At 39.3% G+C, this 26,339-nt stretch overlaps 2 protein-coding genes across 2 annotated transcripts; both read right to left on the bottom strand.

Annotated features, from left to right (window-relative positions):
- Positions 1-228: 228 nt before the first annotated feature.
- On the bottom strand, positions 229-5,216 carry LOC115746663 (probable choline kinase 2). Its single transcript, XM_030682526.2, has 8 exons — positions 4,987-5,216; positions 3,934-4,291; positions 3,271-3,392; positions 2,910-3,102; positions 1,762-1,879; positions 1,603-1,650; positions 869-969; positions 229-587 (listed from the first exon to the last, which is right to left on the bottom strand). Exons 2-8 carry the CDS (start codon positions 4,282-4,284, stop codon positions 429-431), a joined length of 1,092 nt encoding a protein of 363 aa, XP_030538386.1. The 5' UTR covers positions 4,285-4,291; positions 4,987-5,216; the 3' UTR covers positions 229-428.
- A 4,876-nt stretch (positions 5,217-10,092) lies between these two features.
- LOC115746632 (root phototropism protein 3) lies at positions 10,093-13,573 on the bottom strand. The gene is given in 5 exon segments (XM_030682468.2): positions 10,093-10,185; positions 10,188-10,677; positions 11,200-12,492; positions 12,638-12,707; positions 13,003-13,573. Coding segments are annotated over 5 exon segments (1,998 nt in total). The 5' UTR covers positions 13,116-13,573; the 3' UTR covers positions 10,093-10,153.
- Positions 13,574-26,339: the final 12,766 nt, after the last annotated feature.

Here is a 26,339-nt window from a genome sequence, read left to right as displayed (position 1 = left end):
AAACCATTTCCATCAATTTGAGATAATAAAAGAGAGCGACCTAGACCCTCTAATCAAGGGCACACTTCAGTTTTTTCCCTATAGTCATCTTCTAAGCCTGCGCTTAGCTGGCACATTCTGTTTTGGCAATTTGCTTGGGAGGGTGTCGAATGATACATGTACCTGGCACTATACTTCCTTTCTGAAAGAAATGCAAGTCCCCAGTGACTAGTGATGACCTCGAGTTCAGATACCGGAAATAATGGAAGGATGGTAACAACAGAACTGTACAATGATCAAGAAAGTACACTCACAGCTTATACTATCTCATCTAGATTAACAGTTAAAAACTTGGACATTTAATCGCTGGCACAATGCTCCTCTAACCATTTCTAGAGAGATGAATAACATTGTGCTTTGCTTCTCATCTCGACAGTACTTTGACAAAGTTAGAAAATGCAAGACCAAGGCACACATTTAGGTGTTGACACACGGTTGAAGCGAGGAGTTTCATGTGAACTCAATAGGATTGGCCTAGTTGACCAATATCTTTCGAACCGCTGCCTTGAATATTCCATATAGTCAAAGTCGATTTCGTTTACGTGCTCCTGAAATCCAAATAGAAAAAGGGTCAAGATCAATGATACGATTGAAGCTTTCAATTACCTACAGCTGTTTTCCGGTCTAAAATGTGAATGGTATAAAAACAAACCATCTCTTTGACATTGTACTAATCGAACAATGGCAGTGTGAGATGCTATGCAACTTTAAGCACCAGCATATATAGTATAGACTTCATGTGGCAATATAAATTTCTACCTGGAACGATCGTTTAAAAGAGAGAGCTACGTCATAGCAATAAACAAAGCATATGGGTATAAGTACATACCGATATTATTCCCCATAGTCCCCAGAATAGATGACTTGCCAAAGTATACTTCTCAACATCTTGGAGCAGCTGCTCTATCTCAACATCAGTAGGTGCATCACCTGCACAGAGGTTTCACATTCCAGATTGCATCATTAGAGACTATAAATAGAAGAACAAATATAATCTATGGAAGGCCTGACTAGCTAGTTCATGGTTCTTCCAATGTGGCTCAAAATTCTTGTAGAGGTTCCATAGAAAATTGCTGTTGGATTCTCTGCACAAATCCATTCAAGCATGCAGAGAAATTAGAAAAGTTGACTGGGGATGGGGCTTAAATGCCTTTCTTGCAGTTCTGAATTTCACTGTCAAAGGTCTCAAAGATTACTTCAATGAGAAGTGCAAATCACATGGAGAACCTATTTTCTCTATGTGTTGGACACTGAACTTCTTTGAATTTGGGTCGCAAGAGACAACATCTTGGTTGTCAGAAACCACCCAGAAGATTTTCTGGGTCTTTCCGAACTGTCTCTGGCAACCAATTCAAAAATTTGGTTCCGGCGACCATATTTAAGCGACTGGTTCCTCAAGAGAGCTGTGATTTGTGGTGATTTCCCTTTGCACATCATACTAAGTTGGCCTGTGAAAATGGACTGACCAAAAGTAAACTAGAGCAACGAAAAAAACCCCTTGCGAATTGTATCTTATAATTCTTCGCACATACAAGAAAATGAAAAACATTAAAAGAACTATACCTGAAGTACTCAAATAAGTCTGCACAAATCTTCTACGCTCCTCTAAACCTGTTGAAATCACAGTTTTAAAGCAAGACATTACTATTTGCTACTCAGTGGTAGGTAAAAGCAAGGCGGAAGTAGAAACAATCAAAACAAGATGGTAAAATAATTGCGCACTTGGATATTTTCCATAGTCCAAAACATGTGGAGTCTCAGTATGATAGTTGGCAGCCATCTCACAGAAATGATTTGCGATGTCAAAAGCAATTGGATTGTAACTGGAATATTCATAGTCCTGAGGAGGTGGAAAAGAGAGAATTTGAGAAACATTAGCACTAACTGACATCTTCATCTGTCAAGCTACCATAATAAGAACATGAAGAAAGCAAATAAGGAAATTTAACAATTACATAGACAAGGGCAATCTTCTAAGGAGAGGAAAAGAACATGAAGAGTGGGATAGACAATAATCTTTCTCTACACAATTTGCACAAATTTTCTTTGATAAGTCTGGGCAGTAAACCCGGAATAGATAGATTACACGTGAACAGCACCCACAAGGATCCAGTATATCGGTTGAATCAAGTCTATAACTGCTTATAGGAGATGAATATGTAATTAGTATGACTATTCTTAAGCTTCACGAATCAAGTTCATGGTGGCATTATCACTGGCAGTGCAAGAAAATGAAGAGGATGAAAAATGCAAATTTGTGTCCCAAGATGGTGAAATCATAGATCATTACAAGACAATTTCGATATGTGAACATCTGCTGAAAGAAGTACAGGTAAGAAGGGGTAGACACAAAACTCTGCCATCCAAAGGAAGAGTAAGTGAGATGTCGTCTGCAAAGTTTACATCAAAACCTTGTAAAGAAATTCAACTTTGGATGGGAACTCTGCGCAGGACATTGTACTTGAGATTGGACAGAGCAACGTTCTGTTTTTCTCCCTTCTAACTACAAAATTTTCATGCACAACATATCTCACGATCTTCAACTTCAATCTCGACCAGTAAATCTCATCACTCTGTCTCATTGTGGCTTTCTGGTTTCGGCATCATGAAAGGAGTTTTCTACAGGAACTGTAGTACAAACTTTCTGAGATATCCTATCTCTACTGCTCTGAAGTAACAAAATTCTCAATGGGTATTTCTAGGTATGACCAGTTGGAACAATATGTAGAGCAATCCCCAGCGGCATGAGATGGATTTATGCAATGCTGACCACCCTCAATCAATCAAACTTCAACATTTGCGCTCACAAAACGCACATACTAGCAAAAAGAATTATCAAAACGACTTAATTGACTTGTGAAGGATCTTACGATGATGGTTATCGCTTTAGTGTCTTCATGTATCATTATGTTACCATACTGTAGATCATTGTGGCAAAATCCAATACGTTGATCCCCTGCAAGTTCGCTTTGCAAGACAAGAATTTCATTTTTGATGGCATTCAAGTGAACGGCCTGGGCTTCTTGTGGAGTGGCCATACGCTTGGCCGTTCCGAGCCACTTTCTGGAAAATAGGCAAAGAAATAAAAAATCTTACACATCCCTGTATAGAATTACTGCTTGTGCTACTTCTTCAAGAAAAATATAAGATCAGCAATTCATGTAACACAATTGCACTTGCTCGTGCCCCTGAAAAGTAGGAATAATGACTAGCAAGAAACAAAATCAATACCTTAGTCTATCCCAGAGAACAACATTCTTCGGACCCGGCATATCAAGGTCATGAAACTCTCTCATTTTCGTTGCTATACAAGCAGAAATGTCAGGACTCCTTAGATCAGAAGCCGAAAGTGTCTGCATCATCCCACACAATCAGATGAGCATAGCTAGCCATCAATTTCAGGTGACACATACAATAATAACAGAAATGACTCTGTACTCACCCTCTTGTCATTTTACTTTGCGAAAACCAGGCAAAAAGAGTTCGCAAACAATTACAGGCATAAAACTCTTAAATCGGTGACACCTTATCAATTGGTTAACTTGAATGTCTAAAAACCAATTGGTCACGATAATTTTCAAAAAGAAGAGATGCCCAAAGTAGGGCACTCCTCAGGACAAACTTGTCCACAATATTCCTTTGAGAAGTTGAAAAATCATGAGACAACAAAACAACAGCCGAGTCTTGAGAGGTGACTGCACAATATCTTAGCCCAGCAGTTCAAAAGAATTCCTCTGTCAATCTAATCCACATTCCTCATCGTGTCAGAACTGAAAGACCTAATGCTAACGCTAGCCGCATCAACCGCATTTCGAGTCTCTTCAGGTATCGTGATTTGTTCATCATTTAGTGAGAACTTTAAGTTCAAGTGTACACCAAAGACAGGAGAAATACCCGTGCATGAATGAACTCTTCGACTCTCCCGTTAGAGAATCTCCCTAGAAGACGAGGCCCTTGCCCATTCTTGGACATGGACTCGAACGTCCGAATCTCGTTAGCCCTGTCGAAGAACACCTCCACACCCTCCCCGTAAATCCGGACCAAGACCTTCCTCGAGACGTGATCTTTCGTGGTCGGCCAGTTTATTTGGAAGACTTCATTCGTCATCGCGCCCTTAAGTGGGATCACCTGTAATGCTGTCGAATCGACTACATCTTCCCACTCAGACGCCAATGAATGCAAGATCTTCTTCGTTTCCGTATCTAGACAGTCTTTGCTGCCCATCGGATGCTCAACAGCAACCATCGTAGATCTGGCAATTTTTCAAAATAGCCCCACTTGAGTTAATGGTGCCCCATAAAATCTACTAGCTTCAGCTGAGAAAAAGCTTAGAGGACCAAACATGGAATTCTGTCATGAATCTAAACGACCTCTCTTTCTAGGTGAAAAACGACTCCCCTTCAATCATCTTAACCTATCCTTCTGAATTGACTGTGATAGAAAAGAACAGACCAATGCCACGAAAACGATCAATGAGAAATTAACATGCATATAAGCCCTATTGAGCTCGAGACCTGGATCTGGGCGCGACGAGACTCAAACTCGACAAGTTACCCGACTTCCCCTAACATGAAATCCAGACAACAGAACCCATCATGTACATATCCATGGCTATCGATTTATATGTACTTCTAACTGAATCGACAATCCCTGCCGCATAACTCACAAGCCTTTCCACCCCCTTGAAAGCCGATTGCATCGGCACATTCAAAGACAAGCGCCACCGGGATCCCGAACATCAGCAGAAAATTGGAGTTTCGAATTCATTTACGCGTAATTCCTCTCCTCAGAGCAAAACCCCATTAAAGCAAAACAAGAAAAGGAAAAATAAATGGAGAATGCAGATCACAGGTAATCGCGTAACTCGATCAATCGCGACAAATCATAGACAGTAGCTCGAAGCGAGCGCGTATAGAGACACGGAGAATTGCGGAGGAACCGACTGACCGTGGATGATCAGCTCTGGCGAACAATCCACGAGGAAGCTGCTTGAGGGGGGCAACGGAAGCCTCGAAAGTTTGGGGGGGAAAGATCGAGAGCTCCCGTTGCCAGGAGGATGGGAAGGAGAAAATCTCTCTTTCTCTGTTAGCAACAGCGCGGGACAAATGGAGAAGAAGTCGGTGGCCATTCGAATTTATAGGTCTCCCGCGGGCCTTGGTCAGCCGTTGGATCGGGTAACGAGATTAACGGTCACACCTCGGAAGGGAGGGAGAGAAATGCCTTGGGGAAAGTCTAGAAAGCGAGGCCATTCCAATTTCCAACCTTTCTTCTTTTTCTTTTTCATGCTGGCCAAAATAGCATTTCGACGGGAATGGGAGCCACCTCGCCCGCCGATGAGATACGCGATTCGGGACGGGCTACAGCTAGGGATGAGCAAATCGAACCACCCGGACCAGTGGTCCGATTCCCGGTTCTAGAGGGAGCGGTCCGGTTCCCGGATCTACGGTCCTAGGCCCGGACCACCCGAATTGGACCAATCGAATTTTTTTTTTTTTAAAAAGTTACCCTCTCTTGTTAAGGGTATCCAAGAAATTTTACCAAATTGAAAAGCTATTGGCACTCACTATTTTTTATTCTCCTATGTAGAAGTCTTTTTAGTTACACTCTATTTTATTTTTTTAAAGTAATCAAGCTCATGTGCTCCATGTTAGGAATAGTGCATATTTTTTTTTCTTTTTGCATGTGTCCGGTCAAATGGAACTGCCCGGAAACTGGACCGGACCGGTGGTCTAGTTTCCGGTTCCGAAAAATTGAGAACCGAGACCACCGGTTCGGTTCTCGATTTTTAAGGAGAATCGGACTCATATCGGAAACCGATCACCCCTAACTATGGCCACAAACCGACAATCGTAGTAATCGGGACCATTAAGCCAATCTCGAGCTGACAACAAGTTAGTGTTGGATGTATTGTGACTTTAACGCAACCCAACCGTTGAACCACATACTATACTATGCATGTAAATATTTTGTCGAAAAGAATGAATCGATGGGCAATTGGAATATTTCTCTTTCTTTTTGGGGTAAAAGATTACTTTCAATCTCATTTCCATGTTTTTTTATTGATTAGCATGCCCTCGAAAGGTTTTACATATCCATTAGATTTATGAAAAATTGAAAATCTTTTTTAATCAGGAATCTTTTCTTCAAAGTTGGACTATGTTTTTTTTTTCTTTTTGAGTTGAGAAGTTGGAATATGTTGGATATTCAGGAAATCGCCTCGTTGTTATCTTGTTTACTTTTATAGATTTGTTTGCATCATGGTTCATGTATTTGCATCATGCTTTGCATTTTCTACTCTTGTTTTTTGAAATTTCAGGTGAAATCACTTCTAATTCTTTCGGTGAAAAAAAAATAAATAAAAGGCTTGGACCCATTGAAAAGGAGCTTCGATTGACTTGTAAATTCATATATAAATTCTTTTCATAATTTTGGAAAATTTGAATAGTCCTTTGAATTTTGACCCGAAAACAAAAAAGGGGTCACTTTGACCTTTTCTCTGTGCCAATCAAACCTATCGAGCAGAAAAGGTTTATCCATTAATAATTAAGGTTAATACCACGAAAAATTTCAAATTAATACGCATGTGATAAATTTACTCAAATTAACTTTTTGACTACCAATAACCATAAACTGGTATACCCGTGACAAAGTTACCCTCCATTAGTTTTAGTTAAATTTTAATGTTAAATTGTTCAATTAGATGACATGTAACAATTGACGGATGTACCCTTTTGGAGTTTTTACCCTGTGTTTTTCACGGGTGTAACGATTTGGGATTATTCGTGATATTAGCCCAATTTAACGAAAACTAATGGAGGGTAAACTTGTCACGGCTATACCAGTTTAGGATTTTTTGTGGTCAAAAAATTTAATTTGGAATAAATTTATTGCATGCATACCAGTTTAGGGATTTTTGTGATAAAAAATTATTTAGGGTAAATTTATCACAAGTATATCAATTTGAAATTTTTGCGTTAAAAAATCAGTTTGGGATAAATTTTTCATAAGTGTATAGTCCGAAGTTTTTCATGATATTAACCTGAATCGGTAACCGGTCTAATTTTTGGATCGGTTTTTGAGCAAAAAGCTGTGCTTGATAACAACATAAAATTTCTGTTCTTAGAACATAAGTTCGTTTGATAACGGTTGAAAATTTTTTACTTTTGAAATATTATTAACACAAAATATTTTATGAAAAATTTCTACTTTTTTTTAATTTTAAATTTCTTTAAAAAAATAAATTTTATTATTAGAAAATATTATTTACTATTGAAAAATTAAAAAAAATTATGTATTTTTTACTCCGGAGGAGGCGATGGTTGTGGTGGTCGCCGGTGGTGGGCAGCGGCTAGAGGTGTTAAATGGGTGAGTCGGGTCAAATATGATCCGACCCATATTGACCCGTCTAACCCATTTTGGCCCATATTTAATGACTCAGACCTAATCCGACCCGCAACCGACCAATACCCTACCCAACCCATTTTGACGCGTATTACCAAGACACACTAATATTCTAAAAAAATCTATACAGCTCATTTAATCTATTTTAAGCTCTTCACATGTATATGTTACCTAAATAAAAACTTCACACCAAATAAAATAAGCAAATTAAACAATAAAAATAGTAAAAATATAATATAATATTACTAAAATACTTTAATGCAATAAAAATGATAACTTTTCGACACAACACGGTATAATAACATGGTCTAATATTAGGTCCAGTGTGGGTACGCCCGTTCGATTGAGCAATACACATGATCGGAGTCAACTTCATACGTACATCGCTCGAGATGTTGATCATTCACGGGTTAAGAAATATGTTACAAAATGATAGCACACCTAACCCAAGTGATGAAAATGCGCGGGATCCATCCATCTCGACAATTCTCGAGGGGATGCGTATAATTGCTATGTATCCAATGTTCCTGGAAGACGTGTATGCATCCTCCTCTGTTATTCCCATTTTAATCCCCCTCCCCCCCCCCCCTCTCTCTCTCTCTCCGTATAACTGTCGATGGATCAACACGAACAAAAGCGCCCCACATTTCATCGCCATCAATGCCTGCAACCAAAAAGGAAAACCAAGCTTTGTATCCCCTTCCTGCATTCGGTAGCCAGTAAACACAGCTTTGACGTTCACGCAAAACAATCTCGTAGGTTAATACACGTTCGACCAATGATTTCTACTTTCTACGCATTCATTCGAATTCAGGAAGCTTCGCTTTGGCCCTACCGATTGATCTATTCATCACAACATTTTGTGTTGGTTGTTCAAAACATTGGAGTCATGTTCGAATCTCTAATTTTGCTATACTTTTCACTACACATCGTCGTTAGCTTTCCGCACAAATCATCAGCCACCGCGATCAAATGGCAGCACCGAACGCTGAGTCTATCCTTAAACGGTGGTCGGCGGGCAATGGTTGGCAGCGGTGGCAACAAGCAGTTGTGGGTGTTGGAGGCGGCCTGCAGGCGGTGGTCAGCAGCCCGTGACCCAACCCAAGTACAACGATGTCTTAACTCTTTTATGAGTCAAAAATGAATCGAAAATAGGTTCTATGTGAGTTCTATGTGTGGCCCATTTTTGACCCATCAAATTTAGCTTTAATTTTCTGTACCCATTTTTAGTGGGCCCTCTAAAAGCTAACAACCCATATGAGTAAAAAATGAGTCATGAAACTCATATTGACAACCCTAGCAGCGGCCACCGGCGGAGGTAGGTGATTGCGGCGGCCGGCGGAGGGTGACGATGGGCGACAGAGGTTGTTGGTGGGTGACGGCGGGTAGTGGTTGGTAGTAGGGGCCGTTAGGCTATGGTCAACAATGGTAGGGTCGGCGATTAGCGGTGGTAGGTGGTGCTGTTGGGGGGGGGCGCGAGGGCGGGGCGGTCGGCGGCGGTCGGCGGGGGCAACGAAGGTTGGCGGTGGGTGGCGACAGTCTTGGGTTGGCAACAATAGGGTCTTTTGTTGGTGGTAGCCGACGGTGGGCGAGAGCGGCCAGCAGGGGGTAGCAATGGGCAATGATCGACAAAGGAAGGGCGACAAAGAGAGTGCGACGAGGACTTGAGAAAAAACATTGTTAGGTTATTTCTCATTTCTATTTTTGGAACAGATAAGCTATAATTTTTAGCTTATCATTTTTCTTTCAAATCTATTTTTGGAATTAATTTTTGTTCCAGAAACGAAAAAATAAAATTGCATTACCAAACGAATTTCTGTTAACATTTGGAACGAAAAAGAGGAAATAGAATGGTTATCATGCGCGCCCTAAACAACCCACATCATGCACGAGTGGCAGTGGTGTAATTTCATGCAATCCGAAGGGCACTTACTTATTGTGAGTAGTCCGAAGCGGAATGCAGTAGGCTTGAGTTTTCCGGAATGAATGCCTTCTCCTACTCCTTAGCCTTCCCATTCCCCCATTGAAAGTAAAAGAAAGAAATGTGGGAACTTCAAGAAATTATGAAAGAATCGCCAACGCCAACGACTTCAAACGACTACAAGATCACATATTTTACCTCAAAAAAAAATATATAGTTAAAAAATACTGATTAAGCGATCCTAAATTTATTCTAGAAAAACAAAATGACTCCGCATACATTTTTGGGTCCGACAAAGTTGATCCGAAAAAATCGATTCATCTAACTGAATAAAGAACGATAGAAATGTCCAATTCAAAAGCTTAGCCCGTAGATAAGAGATGTGAGATTCTTTAACACCCTTATCATGTTCAAGTCAGATTAATAAAGGTTGCTTACACGAAATAGACTGTGCGGAACATTCCAGTACTATTATGAAATGTCCAAGTTTATACTAATAGGTGGAAAGAGATATGTATATAAAAAGAATATAAGCGTGCAATTTTACATAAAAGAACAATCGAAACAGCAGAAAGCTCACTCCCAGCAGCCATTTTTTTTTTTTTGTGCCCAGTTATGGTTCACCAAGTTCTTGTAACACCTGCCAAAATGAATCAACTTTGTAACCCAAAAACCAAATTGAGAAGAACAAAAAGGTATTTCCCTTCCATGAAAACTAGGTGCCTTTTTTCCTTTTCATCACTTCATTTATGTTCCCCCAAATGTCCTCAGGAAATTGAGTTTCTCCACCTCCTAGGAGTCTTCCTGGTTTGATCTGCACCTGGCACCTGAGGCCCATTGTCCTGGCTCTCCAAGTTGCTCATCTTGGTCAGCTTACTCAGCTTCTTCCACCCGCTGCTCCAAGCCGACCCGTGCTTCGGCTTCGCGATCTTGTCGAACTGCCTCTGCAGAACCTCCATGTCATTCTGCAGCGCGAGGTACTTGGCCTTCATGCTCTCGAGCTCGAACTTGAGGGTGTTTATGTCCTTCTTCGCGGCCGCCCAACCTTCCTGGAATGACTGCGGGGTCCCTTCCAGGAGGGTCTTTCGGTTCGGGACCATCGGCTGATACTTCACGTCGCCTCCAGTTTCCTTGAGCGAGCTGCTGGCGAGCGCGTTGCTTATCTTCACTTGCTCCGAGAAGAGGACTTGGACGACAACTCTCAAGGGGAGCCGCTCGTTCTGCGCGGCGTGCATGCACGCGTCGATCGAGAGCTTCTGGCAATCCATGATCCGGCACAGCCGCTTCCTCTCATGCTCGGTGAGCGTCGGATGTGCCTGTCAATATGCTAATATCAATCTAACAGCAGAGGATGTCAAATTTTCCATCAAATCAGATTTCATGAGGTAAAATTTCCCGTCATTCACAAGACATCAGACTCATGATATCCTTATTGGAAGAAAGTCGGTAGTCACGACTAAAAATAGGTTCTGAAATGATATTATGTTCGAACTGATCGCCGGCCGATTGTATCATAATAATTACTGCTAAAAAGTCAAGAAATTTAGTTTGGAGAGGAATGAAGAACGTAATTGCCAGGCAACATTTTCAATTTGGTATGGAATCAAGAATGATTTTGTTTGTCACTCCGATTATAATTTTCAGAGTGATAAACAGATAATCCATTGTTGAGAAAAAGCATCTCCTGTCAAAATTTATGCAGAGATCCTCAGTGTGCCCTACATGAAGATGAGGATATCTGAACAATTACTGTTGCAAAATCAAGATGTTAGGTTTGAGTATAACGTCAAGAAATTACAAGCACCGCCATTCTCACAAATGAGCCAAGAGTCAATTACCTTAAGGTATGAGTCGATTGCCCGGTAAAGTCCATCGTCACAAGTCCTTGCAGACTCGGGCAATGCTTCAGCCAGCACTTGAAACTTTGTCAATGAGAGGTTTCTGTCTCTGGACACCTCAGTGAGATAACTGTCGACTAGTCTCGCCACTCTCATCTTCGCATTTTGCCCGTTAACTCGTTGAACACCATCATAGCCGTGCTTCTCTGGAAAAGACTGCCTGCTCGGGCTTGAGCCTTCCATCTGTTCCTGAACAAGAAAATGCTCCAGCAGCCTCTGAACTAGATCAACATCATACGAAGTTTCACTCTTATTGTACGAAGGAATAAGGAGATCGGCCAAGGTCGCCTGTTCGAATTGCATGCCAACCCGTTTCTCTAACTCAGTTACTAACGCAGGAGCCACTTTCAACATGTTTGCCATTCGCAAAAGCCGAAGAAGGAAGCTACACGTGACGCTGTCCTTCTGCGGAGGAATTATACTGATAAGGCTCTCTATTATCATCCTCTGGTCTTTGGCCTGAACGATTGAAGGGTCATCCTTAGTCCCGGCCACGACCATGTGGAGCCCGCCTTTCCAACTATTGCTTCCACTGCTGCTATTGCTGTTCCCACTGTTGCTTCCTTCATCTCCTGCTCCTGTTCCATCTCTTATCAAACCAGGAAGCCACTTTGCAGCATACTGCATAATCGCCGCACCAATCAATTCGAACCTCATGCCTTTTACTTTGATAGCAGTGACGACCCTCACAAAGTGATCAATCCGCAGAATCGAGACATCTTCGAACCACCAATCAGGAGGAGCCTGGTGAGCCCTGCTCGGGCTCGACTCCTTCATCTCGTTCCATTTCGGGCTCGAGACTTTCTGCGGCTTCCCCGTGTAAGCCCATCTTATCCCTTTCGGGTTCGCACAGGCCTTCCAAGCTATTGACTCGCTGCATCTCCGTACAATTTGCAGATTCTCCGCCCACGGCGAGAGCTTCTCACAGCTTTTAAGCACTAATATCGAGTCTCGCCATGAAGATAAGACTACGTAGCTAAGAAAGGCTTCGGTTTTGAATATAAGATTGCCTTCCTCCAAGTCCTCAGTCATCTCCAAGTACTCAGCCGCACAGCGCAGGCCGGAAATATTGGCTGCGGTCAGATCGACGGCGATCCCATAGCAGAACTTTGCAGCCAGCTCGAAAGCTTCAGGCCCACCGGGAAGATCATCCAAGACCACCTTGCTCAAGTCGGGGTCACGTGATTCATATATGAGCCTGTTGAACTTCCCACTCCTAGAGAGCAGGGGATACTTAAACAAGATATGGAAAGCTATGTCAAAACAAGATATGGAAAGCTATGTCAAAATTTTTTATAATATTTTGCTGTAACTTATCCTTAAACCTTCCTCTAAATCTGAAGAAGATGAAGTGATTTGAAAGCAATGATGGTTCTACCTTGTGTAAATGGAAATTAACTTCTCCAACATGAACTAGAAGGTCACTTGGGATGTCAGTTGCAACATACCTGTGTGCATTTGCAAAAAAATTTGCCATTAGGCCATCAATTACATCACGAAGCAAAGCTCACTTTCACCAAGTTCTCTGTTGTTTTTCCCTGATCCGAAACTATTTCTACCGCCACAGAAAGGATTAAAAAGAAGAAGAAAAAACCCTTCTTTTTCCATCAAATTCAGAGCACATCACTACCAAATCCATTCGCTTTCAAGCGGAAAACCTCACTTTTTGCTCAGACTTAGAAAGGAAGAATGACAAGAAAAGGCAAAGAAACGGGAAACAGAGGAGAGAGAGCCTGTACTCACCATGACTGATCTCTGAGCTCAAACCCTTCTGTTTTAACCCCTTGCTTGTCCGAGCTGAGGCTGCCATTCCCGTAACCTCTCCCACCGACGGACTCATTTTCAGAATCCCACATGGTTCGAAACCTGGGAAAGAACTTGCCGGAGCTCTCTGTTTCAGCTGAAGCAACTCTCTCTCTGAGCAGCAAGCCAAAGCAGAGAGAATAAGAAGAACCGAGAACAAGAGCAAGTACCAGTGGAACAGAAGATCATGGCAAGAAAAAGGGAGAGACCCACATGGGGATGCTCGGAGCCATCTTGAATTGTCGCCTTCCTTGGAAGATTTCACAGGCTGTGAAGTAATGGGTGGCGCTCTTGAGTCACTGTTCCTGTCTTGGATTATCTGAGAAACTCTTCTGCTATTTGAAAAAGGCCCAACAGATTCAGTGCCTTGCTCGGTGCTGTCCTGCGGACAATTTCTAATAATTGGGCATTTGTTCTGATCCCAGGGCCAAGGCAAAAGAGATTTTCTTTGATCCAGACACTGTAAACGAGATAGAACTGAACAGTGACTTTGACACTGGGATTCAACGATGTGAAAGGAAAGTATGTTTTCTGTCTGGAAAATTTTTGTCTAGTTCGTGACGATTATTTTCCAGAAAGCAAAAGAAAAATTAGGAAACACTTAATTTGTTCAAGTTGTGGGCCCAAACTGAAATGATTGACAGAAAAATTTTGTTTTTTAAGTTATCCAAAACACTCGACATGGCAATTGTACACCTTAGGAACATTCTTAGTTATTACTAGGTTTAGCTAGGTCCCTCAAACGAATTGACAAAATCATTACCGTCTTAGTTATGTAGTCAAATTATTCATAAGCCAATCGTCTGGCGGTAGCCTTATGTATTACTCGCTCCATCTCTTATGAACCTCGCGTTTAGAGACTCTATGCTGCAAAAATAAAGATATAAGGTTCCATTTATTTCGCAAATAATTAGGCATTTCTAAAAAATAATTTCTAGAAAGTTGACGAAACTTTTTGATATTTTGATTAAAACCTGCAAATGAATTGGAAAATAATTTCCACCGTTTGGCATGACAAATCTACTTGGGGAAATTATTTTAAAAAAAAATCAATTCCTGCTAGGTCCATCAAAAGTGCACAACGATTTGACAAATTCACTGCCGTCTTAGTTTTGTATTCAAATTATTCATACGTCAATCATCTAACGGTAGCCTTATGTATTACTCACTACATCTCCTATGAACCTTGCATTTAGAGACTCTACGCTACAAAAATGAAGATATAACGCTCCATTTATTAGCAAAAAAATGAGATATTTGTAGAAAATATTTTCTAGAAAGTTGACAAAATTTTACGATATTTTAGTTAAAACATGAAAATGAATAGGAAAAAATTTTCGCTGTTTGGTATGAAAAATCTACTTTGGAGAAAATTATTCAAAAAAATTATTTTTTTAATTATTTTTTTCCTTCTTTTTCTGTTGGTCGTTGGCCACGATGGCAATCGGTGATCAACCATAGCTAAGGGACACGGTCCCCCAAGGTCGACGAGGCTTGAGGTCACCAAGCTTGCTGGCCTTGGGCGAGCTTGTCCCTTGCTTGTGGCCGGCGACCGACGGAGGAACAAGGAAAAATAAAAAAAAAATAATTAAAAAGAAATGAAGGTGAAGCAATCCAAAGAGAAAAGAGGAGGGAAAATAATTTTCACTTTTGAAAAAGAGTATTATTTTTCCCATTTTTAAAGGTGTTTTTTTTTATCAATCGAAAATGTTTTCCTTGACCGGTTAATATTTAATGTGAACCAAACCCCGGAAAATCACAAAAAAAAAAAATTGCATGATAGTTATTTTCTTTAGGGTTAATACCACGGAAAACCTCAAACCGATACACTTATGACAAATTTACCCCAAACTATTTTTTTACCACAAGAAACCCTAAACCGGCGCACTTATGACAAATTTACCTCAAACCGATATACTTATGACAAATTTACCCTCCGTTAATTTTCGTTAAATCTAATCGTCAAATTACTAAGTTGGATGACACGTGGCAATTTATGGATATATCGGATTATGGTTTTTACCTTATGTTTATCGCATGTGTATCAATTTGAGGTTTTTCATGGTATTAATCTAGTTTAACGGAGGGTAAATTTATGACAAGTGTATCGGTTTAGATTTTTCGTGGTAAAAATAATTAGTTTAGGATAAATTTATTAAATATGTACCAGTTTGGAGCTTTTATGATTAAAAAAATAGTTTGGGGTAAATTTGTAACGGTATACCAGTTTAAGATTTTTTAGGGTCAAAAAAATAGTTTGGGATAAAGCTGTCACAGGTGTACCAGTTTGGGGTTTTTCGTTATATTAACTTTTATCTTTAAAACTAAGTTTAAAAATATTTAGATGGGACGGAGTTTTGAGCGATCAAACGGGTGTTGTCAATCGTTGTCTTCACGGTTGGATCCTTAGGATGTCTCCATCGATCTTTAGTGCAGCGACAGTCGCGACAATCGTGGCTGTGTTGGTGAACCAAAGTTTGGAATCGGCCTAACCTGAAACCCGTGGCTATAGTACATGGGTGACCACATGCAACAGACAAGAACACGGTACAAATGCCACAAGCATCTCTAAACGAGGTTAAGTGTCGTAAATGAATGGACCCCTCCTCCCTTTTGTTCTGGTTATTTTGACTGTGGGATTTAAAGATCAAAGTCCACTTTACTTTTGGTTTGCTTTTGTACTACAAATGCTTCATGATTGCATTTGCTAAAATTATTTCGTAACAGCCACTATCAGAGCCAAGAATGATGAAAAAGAGAGATGGCCTGACCACCACCATTGCATTGGGGTTTTGAACAAGCAATGTTTTCCAGGTAATTTTTCTTTTCTGGAGATCTTATGTGGTTCTCTATTTTTTTTCGCAGAGAAAAATGTATTGAGCGCATCTGTTTTATGAAAAATTCAAGATTGGAAAAATATTTCCCTAAATATAATAGGTTATATGGCTTAGGAAAATTAGTCAACAAAAAATATTTTCATTATCCACAATAATTTATGACTAACTATTTTTGTGGGTGATGAAATATATTTTATTTATTTATTTTTATAAGCGATCCTTTTTCAGAAAATGCTGTTAAAATCTTGAATTTTTCATGATACAAATGCACCCTCAAGGCTAATGCCTCCCCCTCACAAAGGGAGCCTTTCGCAATGCTTTTGGGCAAAATGAGCTTTAGGTGAAATGCTTTTTTCAAAATGTAAATAATATTAGGTAAATTATAATTAAAAAACACATTAGGAAGCAACTTTGGCTTAAATATCATTTGAAAAAAAAAAAACTACACTCATGTAAAAGACTTTTGTCGGTTTTGTTTAAAACAAAAAAAAAAAATCTCAATCCTTTGCGAGCGAAACTCAAGCCACTGCGAGCCAAATCGGCCGCCGACCAACCACCGCCGCCAAATTTAGCCACCGGCCAACCTAGCCTGGAGTCGTGTGGCCTCAAGCGTCACCTGGGTCATTTGACCGAGGTAATCAGCAACATTATGTAAGGCGAAGCATTTCTGTAATTCTTAAAGTTTAATGAGGGTAAAGTTAGAAGGAAAAAAAAAATATGTTAGCATTCCGAAAATGCTCAAAACCCAAAGTACATCTGATCTTGTCTTGAGTTAAATGGAATGTAGCTACATATCCTCAAAACTCTCCAAAAAATTTACTAAATAATACTTGCATTTGTCCAAGGTGCTGTGAGAAAGCGGCTCCCAAACGCACCCGAAGATGCTCTCTAAAGTCCAAACATCACTTTTACCCAAAAAAAAAAGAAAGAGAATCCAAACATCACTTTTCACCATTCTAAGGATTTTTTTTTATATTTTGAATTTTCACTTCTTTCACTGCTCATTGCCCCCCATGCCTTTGTAAATTTTTGCGAAACTTCATCTAGAATCGGGATCCATAAAAACATTCCTTACGCTCCAAACAAAAAAACAGCGTCATCTGACGATCATATCTGATTTCCGTCGCCAAATTGTCAAAAAGACAACTCAAGCGATGACCTCTTTTCATACTTGATGTGTGGTTTCGTATTTCTTCAATAAAAATTACCAAAAAATCATAAACTAGTTACACTTGTGCTAAGTTTAAATTTTTCAATTGTGCCAATTGAGTCCTAAACCTCTCAATAATTTGTCAATTTAATATTGGCTTAAAATTGTTGACTTTGACATAACTTTATAAAAAAATAAATCTTTAATAGTTTTAATTTTTGTTATTTGTTGCACAACGTGCAATAAGTTTAGGCTTTAATAGTAATTTTCTCTATTTATTTGTGCCCCTCGCACCTCATGTGATTTGCCCCGCTCACGCAATCAACTTACCTATTGGCTGGCGAGGGCATCGCAGCCCTATCTTGGATTTGGGCGAGGGTTGATGCCCTCACTTGTGGTCAGCAAGGATGGGTCGGTCAGCGGTTTCTTCGACCTAGGGATAGGGAAAAAAATAAAGAAAAGAAGAATAAAATAATAAAGGTCCACATCAATGCCATCTGTACAACGTAGGACGGCTGGTGTTGCAGTAATTTCTAGTCAAACCTGGCCAAATTTTTAAAAATTTTAGAACTAAATTAACATAATTGAAAGGTTTGGGATTGAATTGGTAAATCGTCAAAATGTTTAGAATTAAATTGGCCAAATTGAAAGATCTTGAATTGAATTGGCACAAATGCAATATATTTAAGATTTCTTTAGTAATTTTCTCCATAAAAATTAGTCTTTGACTTACAAACACATCAAAGTCAAGGGAGGTATAAGAGTTTTAGACCAAAAACTATAGCAATATGAAGAAGAAGAAAAAAATGTCCTCTTAATCATTGTTTTGCTTTGACAATCGGAAAGTATTGCAGATGACGCACTAGATTTCAAATGGGGACAAAGAATGAAAGATTTTGAGAAACCAAGGAGGCCACTCGATGTTACTAATGAGAGTTATGATCACCAGACAATTGAATGTGAGCAAGGGGGCCTCCTTCCCAGCCGATGCCGAACCCTCATGACGATAAAGGAGAACCGCGGCCCACAGATAGATTGCCCCAGATGAGATAGAGAGAGCTGTCTTCGTCTGCGCCGCTTGTTCATGTGCGCACCTAAATCTCAAGCCGCTCGATCACGTGAGACCCGCGTGGGAGCCGAAGCTTCGAAGGGCCGAGATCAAGCGGGCTCACGGACATCCGGCACAGGCAAAGAGCTTTTCCGACGAGAAAATGGGTGTCTCGTCTCCAAGTTCCAGCGGTAGGTCCACCAGCCTGTCCATTAGGTTTTGACGGAACCTGGAAGATGCCCCATTCCAACTTTGGGAAACAGACATTAAAGGCATGTTGACATGATGATGATTACTTCCAGAGTCGTGTTAGGGTCGTTTTAAGTGTTCGGGCTTCGGAGTGAGTATGGTATATCTGTCTTATCCTGGAACATGCAGATTTGGTAGTTCGTACCTTGCCCACCCAATTCGATATATCCACATGTTCTGATTGCATGACTAATGTGGTACAAAATTGATAAAGATGAAGTAGATCATCCTCAAGAACCCTAGATTTTCCCAGGTCTTGATGTCCATGTTCAATCGAAGTTATGGCCATACATGTCAAGTATTGTGAAATTCTGCTATTTTTCTCAATAAATGATGACATTTTACATGGAATTGACTTATTTGGATGGTCAGAAGGACAGGATTGAATTCAACTGTAAATAATAATAATAATAATAATAATAATAATAATAATAATAATAACCTTCCTAACAAAGTATCTCACAGCTTCTCGTAATTTCTTTCTTTATAGAAAAGTTACTTCATTTTAGAAAAGTTCTGAATTCGTTAATTTTATACATATTGATAATTACATTCTTACATGAAAATTTATGGATGGCGCTATTTCTACCCTTTATATAATCGGTTTTCAGTCCGGTTCGATCCCATCCTAAAATTGAGAACCCAACCGGGAGGATCGGTTCCCAATTTCAAGGACCAAGAACCAGATCGGACCAATCCGGCAATCCAATCATTGGACAAGTCGCATTTTTTTCAATGATTTGTTGTTAAATTTTTCCTGTTAACAACATATTCATCGGATCACCTCTCGTTAAATGCATCGTGTTGTCCTTAACCCAAAAGTCATACTAAGCATCTTAGATTCGGATTCTCCCTAGAATAGGGAACTAGACCACGATGACTGGTTTCAATCTGGACACGAGCCTCCAAGAATTGGACCTAGATGATCGGTTCGGTACAATCCAAGCGGTTTCCGGTTCGGTCAATCCATTATACTCAACCCTACTCTATATGACTAAATCCACTTAATTTTCACCAAAAAGATAAAATTGCCTTCTATCATTCAATTGAAATTTAAATTGGTAGTCTCAAACTTATTTACTTTCCTTTTTTAAGTTTGTCTATATCTATATGGGATCTACCTACTTCATGCTTATTAAAGATACTATGCTTTTTATTATTGGGTATTACTTGCATAAAAAAATTGTTTTGCAGGAAAGAGAAATTTTCAAGAAATATGCTTCTTTTTTACAGTATCCATCAAATTTTAGGATAAATTGTTAAGTATTTAAGATGAAATATAATTAAATTGAACCGTTACATAAAGCAACAACTTTACTTTTTTGAAAATGTCAGTGAAATATCGTTATTTTGGATTGCCAAACATTAATATAATATATGAACTGTTTACGAAAAAATTATCAAGATTCCTCATTTTGCATAACGTTTTCAGTGTATTTATATTCCTTTTGAGGCTTACATGCTCCGTATAAAAGTATCTTGCCGATATAATAAGGAAAAAAGATAAATCCTGTGGTATAGCAAATAAAGAGACTTGATACATATATTTTAGGCTAATGAAATTAATAAGAAAGTTTACCAAGAAAGTGAACGTATGAGATAGGAGGGACAAAAAATAGACAAGGTGTTATGATTAAAGATGAAGAAAGAGACTTTTCAGTTTTATGGCATATCAAAGAATGTCTTTTTCCCTTACTATTAGCGAGATATGTTTAAACAGAGCATGTAAAATGTCATAGCAATATCTGAGAATGCACTTTTCTTTAATACGCTAAAAAAACATGTAAAATGGTTAATTGTGGTAACAATCCTTAACAATAAAAAAAAATAGAAAAAGAAGGGGTGGGGTCATCACTTTAAGCTGCAATTGAAAAATTAAGGCCAATTTTATCTTTTTAATATACATGGGGTGTATTTAGTCGTTTAAGGGATGGAAATTGGGCTGCCCAAAATTTATTATCAAATCGGGAAGCTTATTCACCTTTTTAAATTTGAGTATATCAACACTTATTGGAGCAATTATTGGTAAATGATATGTTCAAGTGTACTTTTTAGGAGAAAATTACCAACAAAGTCCTAGACATGTTGCGATTATATCAATTCTGTTGTAGATTTTTTTTTTTTTTTTTTTTTGCCAATAGAGTATGTCTGGCAAAGTTTAGCCAAAAATCGCCGACGTGGATGCCGACCATCCTAATCGGCATGCCTAACGCCGACGTACACATTTAATAATATACAATTATTTTTTGAATTTTTTTATGATTTTTTCATTTCTTTTCTTTACTTTTTTTTTTTTTTTTGGACTTAGGCTTGACAATGGTTGCCGACACTAAGCGAGGTCATCGCGGCCCTCGCTACATATGGGTGAGAGCCACGACGCCCTTGCCAAATTGAGTCCTAAATATTTTCATGTTTTACTAATTGAGTACATTTGGTCAATTTGGGTGGAAAATCGCTGAAGCGGATGACGGTCGTGCTACATGGCATGTCGGCCTTGACGTGGGTAATTTTTAATAGCATTTTATTTTTTTAATTCTTTAATTTTTTTTTTCTCTTCTTTTCTTTTCGTTGTTTTTTTCCTCTATGTAGCCTGGCCCTCACCCGCCATTGCGTGAGGGTTATCAGGCCCACGCCAGCCGGATAATAAAAATAATGAGTTGGGAGCATAATAGCTTAACAGCTCAACTCAAGAGCGGTTTGGTCGTGAGATTTGGAGGGACACACGAGATTTGGTTGCTAAGGGTTGACCAACCATGGTCGAGATCTGGTGTTCCAAGGATTGACCAGCAGACAGTTGATCAGTAGAGAGATGCTTCGATGAGGGTCGACCAACGTGAGATCTGGTTGTCGAGGATCGATCAGTGGAGATATACTACGACAAGGGTCGCCTATCGGCACTCGTGGAGGGTGCAGCTCGCTAGGTTGACAGTCGCCTTTGGTCGCCACTGATGCTTTCCTTTGGTCAGCGTGATGACCTGGAGATGAACACTATCGGTAACAGGAAACAAGGAAGAGGAAGATGAACATTGACTAAAGAAAAAAAGAGAGAAGAAAAAAGAAGAAAGAAGAAAGAAAACTCAAAAACTTAAGCAAAACGAAGTCGTTTTTTGTCTTGAATTGTCCATGTTAGATCGGCGGTCATATCTCATAGTGTTGGGAACACGCAACAAAAGTCCAATAATATCGCATGAGGACGTCATCAAGAAAAAGCTCAAATTCGAATCCGTAAATACATGCAGTTGCGTCGAAAATATAATCACTTTTTATTGTTTAAAAGAATCATAATAGGATTATATATATACACACACAAACAAACACATGCGCTTAACCCTTATTACCAATTCTGACAAACAAAAAAAAAAACCTTATTACTAACAATACTTTCCAGCACTCCCCCTTAAGTTAAGATGTAGATATCAAATAATCACTACTTGTTACATAAGAAGCTCACTCTATTTCCTCATAGAGGCTTAGTAAAGATGTCTGCCAGTTTATCCTTCGTCTTTGTGTGTTGAAGAATAATATCTCCTTTTTGAACTTTTTCTCGTACAAAATGGCAATCAACCTCTATGTGCTTAGTTTGCTCACGGAAGACACGATTAGATGCAATATGAATGGCAGATTGATTTTCATAATATAACACCGACAGATTTGACGGTGGCATTTCAATCTCCGATAACAGCATCCTTAATCATAGTAATTCACCTGTCACATGTACCATAGCTCGATATTCAGCTTCAGCGTTTGATCGGGAAACTAAATGTTGTTTCTTGATTTTCCACACAACTAAATTACCTCCAAGAAACACACAATAGCCTGAAGTAGATCTCTTATCCATAGGATATCCAGCCAAATCAGCATCAGAGAAGCTTGTAGTGTTTAGATGACCATAATTCTTAAACAGTAGTCCTTTACCTAGTGCTCCCTTCAGATATTTGAGGATTCAAAGCACAAGAATCCCAATGAGTAGTACAAGAAGAACTCATGAACTGGCTCACTATGCTAACAGCAAAAGATATATCAGGTCTTGTGATAGTAGATAGTTTAACTTACCAACTAATCTTCAATATTTAGCTAGATCAATTAGTAATTCTCCATGTTTTATATCAAGTTTTACATTGGGATCCATGGGTGTATCGACCAACTTTGCTCCAAGAAATCCCACCTTAGCAAGAATGTCAAATACATACTTCCGTTTTGATAAAGTGATACTAGACCAAGAAAATATCGAAGACATACTATATCTTTAGTGCTGGATTTTATATATTGAAATTGCTTAAGTTTCTGGATATCATCCAAATCAATACTAGTAATGATGATGGCGTCCACATATAACACTAGAAGGATACAACAAGCTAAAGAGATAGAGTTGAAAATTGAATGATCTACCTTACACCGCTTTAATCCAAATTTGAGAACTACATCACTAAATCTACCAAACCAAGCATGAGGAGATTGTTTAAGTTCATGCAAAGCCTTCTGTAAACAACATACCATATTCCCCCCATGAGCAACAAACCCAAGTGGTTGCTCCATATAGACCTCCTTAGCTTAGATCACCATGTAAAAAGGCATTTTTCACATCCAGATGATGACGAAACTAGCCAAATCGCAAAGCCAATGAAATAAATACACAAATAGATGAAGTTTTGGCCACCGGAGAGAATGTGCCATCGTAGTCGACACCATAAGTCTAAATATACCCATTCGCAACCAACTGTGCCTTCAATCGATCAAGAGTGCCATATGGGTGAAATTTAATAGTGAAAACCCAACAGCAACCGATAGGTTTCTGACCTATAGATAAGGAAGTAAGTTGCCAATTCGGTTCTCAATTAGCGCTTGCATTTCATCCTACATGGCACGACGCCATCCCGGATAAGCAAGAGCTTCATCAACACTACTAGGCATAGAAATATAAGACAACAACTAGATAAAGGCGGAGATGGTAGGAGATAAATGATCATATAACAAATGGGATGACGTGAATGAAAGCAATCAAAAAGACCGAAATATGGAGCATAACGATCAATAGGACGACTAACATAAGAGCATTTACCTTTTCTAGAAGCAATGGGTGGATCGGGATCAAAGGCTAGTGCTATAACCGATGGGGGAATAGATTGAATCGGGTGTTGTTAAGGACTATACCATCATGGTAGGGACCGCATTGCGTCGATGATATGTGCGTTCAACAAAATAAAATTCTGTGGATGTAGCTAGAGGAAGTGTCGGTATGACACAACCATCACCATTTCCAGGCGTCGTGGGAACCACCGGAGAAGTAAAATATGACTGGTCTTCAATGAACGTCACACCTGCGGATACGAACATACGACATCGAGTAGGGATGTAACATTTATATCCCTTCTAAGTATAGAGTATCCCACAAAGATACGTTTTCAACATGGGAATCCAGATTATCAAGACCTGGAGTAAGACAATGTACAAAATAGACACACCTAAAGATCCAAAGAAGTAAGAAGAGTTTGGATTTAAAATTTAAAAAACGGTATTTACCCCTGAGGAATAGAAGTTGGAAGCCTATTAATTAAATAAAAAGTTGTAAGAACAACATGGCTCCAAACATTTTTAGGTAGATTCATGTGAAATATGAGGTAATGGGCAACATCAAGAAGAATAATACCGAGTTACTTGGGAAAAATCATCCACGAATGTGAAAAAGTATCTAAATCCAGAGACATCAGACACATGACATGGAACCCAAACATTTGAGTGAGCCAACTCAAATGGATTATACACATGACACGGATCCCATACATTTAAGTGAACCAACTCAAATAGATTAGATGTACAACTCTGAATGCGAGAAGGAAAAGAGGCTCTATGATGTTTACCAAACTGATAAGCTTCACATTGAAAGAGGCTCAAACTCAGACAAAGAAAATAGACATTGAAATATGTTTGGTAGCGGGTGACCAGTACGATAATGCATCCAACATACATCGGTGGATGTACGCTTTATAACTATGGTAGCTAACACCAATCATATGTCCAATCCTCAAATCCTAAAAGACCAATCATCTGTCCAATCCTCATATCCTAAAAGACATAGATATAAAAGGAAAAGGCTACTGAATAATTCAATTCTTTAGTTGACTAGGTAACATAAATCAATTTATAAGGAGATTTTGATAGGTAAAGCACAAATTATAAAGAAAGAGAGCGACTCAAATGAGTTACTCTTGTACCAGTAATTTGACATTGGGAGTGATTCGCTAATGTAACCGAGTTTGGCTATACAAAGGATATAAAAAGAAATGAAGATAGTAGATTAGAGTTTCAAGTCATGTGATTGGTAGCTCCAAAGTCTATAACCCAGGAGTCAGACGCTACGAAAAACAAACAAGATGAACTATCTTTAGAGATTTGTGCCAAAGTTCTAGTAGGAGTTGAAGATCCTGTCTTCGGTTGAGAGAGAACCAATGTATCTTACTAAGCATGTGTCAATGCAACAGAATCACCTGTATTTTGCACAATAGTCGAAATTGGTGGAACCGGTGAGCGATGAATAACAGAATTCTTCACTTCTGCATAGGTAGCAAGGGTTCGTTTGAGCTATTGGTGAAGATTATAGCAATAAGCTTCTGTATGTCCGACTCTTTGACACCGATGGCAATAGCGTGAGCCATGACCATTCCTAGAACTAATGGTTCTACAAGTACTAACCCCTCCATCACGGCCTCCACTATGAACAAAACCACGTCCACAACCTCGGTAATCTCGACCTCGACCTCCACAACCACTAGGACCATGGGAAAGCATAATGGTTGTCTCCAAAGTTGGTGTGGAGGAAATTTTCTTAGTGACTGTAGAATGAACAGCTTGAGAGAAGATTTCATGAACTATAGGAAGAGAGCTCCGAGATGTGATATGTTGGCGAAAAGATAAATACTCAAGCAGCAATGACTCAAGAGACAATATCACCCGTAGATCCTCTTGGCATTTGGTAAAAAATTTGAATCATTCGAGACAGGAAGATAAGTATCCAATCGCTGGCAAACGGTCGTGAACCGAGCATAATAATCGGATAAAGATTGAATGATGCTTCCCACATGTCACATGCCTGCTTCATATTATTATGTTTAGAATAGAGCAATGCACATTTCTCCCAATATGCCATAGTAGAGTAATACTGAATAAAGGAGGACTGACCTTAGAGTCCATGGTACTCCATAAAAGAGTTTGAATCATCGCATCTCTTGCAATCCAATTGGCAACTTTATCCTTGTAAAATGATACTGTAGACATTAGATAGTCAAGTTGCTTGGTGGATCCAAGATAGATCTCGACAACTTTAGACTAGAACGAATAATTAGTTCTATCCAACTTGACAGAGGTTAATTGAAAATGACTAAAAGGGGATCCATAAGTTGATCTAGAAGCCATCAGTGAATAGGGAATGTGAACAAGCTCAAAAAAGAATGAATGTCATAGCAACCGAGACTTAAAGCTTGAAAATCCAATCAACCACAGAGTAATTTCTGAAAAGAAAATAGGGCTCAATCCAATCACCACTTAACACAGCAATTCACCGAAACTTCTTTAAAACATTACATTGATACGTAACGCCAAAGCATATAATGACAAGGCATTTGACTCCTTAAGAGTTTCGTTAGATAGGTCTATAGGTGCCATCTATGAGTAAGCAACAATACGAATCACCAAAAAAACAGGAACCTCATTCCTAATATTTCCTCTAACCAATAGCAACACCACATAGAAAGATAATGAGGTAGGCTACAAACAAAATCAACCAACATCAAAGAAACATTAACTTCCTGAGTGAAGAATAATGGACTTCAATGTTAGGTCATGGCTAAACGTTGCCATATTTGAACTTGACAAGGCTGAACAACATCAGGCGACGGTGGATTTAGCGTCGGCTTGCTGTGTGATGTCGTTCTTGGCACTACCAGGCTTGGCAATGCTAAATATGAGCTGAATGGGATGGTGACATGCAAGGGAATGA

This window comes from Rhodamnia argentea, chromosome 5, assembly GCF_020921035.1.
Source record: "Rhodamnia argentea isolate NSW1041297 chromosome 5, ASM2092103v1, whole genome shotgun sequence".
NCBI lineage: Eukaryota > Viridiplantae > Streptophyta > Magnoliopsida > Myrtales > Myrtaceae > Rhodamnia > Rhodamnia argentea.
This window is presented reverse-complemented; position numbering and strand designations above follow the sequence as displayed.

Excerpts from the sequence above, each read along its gene's own strand:
- LOC115746663 (XM_030682526.2), bottom strand. The coding sequence starts at position 4,284 with ATGGTTGCTGTTGAGCATCCGATGGGCAGCAAAGACTGTCTAGATACG. Across the intron at positions 3,393-3,933 it reads AAGAGTTCATTCATGCACGG|ACACTTTCGGCTTCTGATCT; the intron begins GTATTTCTCCTG and ends GGGATGATGCAG. Across the intron at positions 1,651-1,761 it reads GGACTATGGAAAATATCCAA|GTTTAGAGGAGCGTAGAAGA; the intron begins GTGCGCAATTAT and ends TGATTTCAACAG.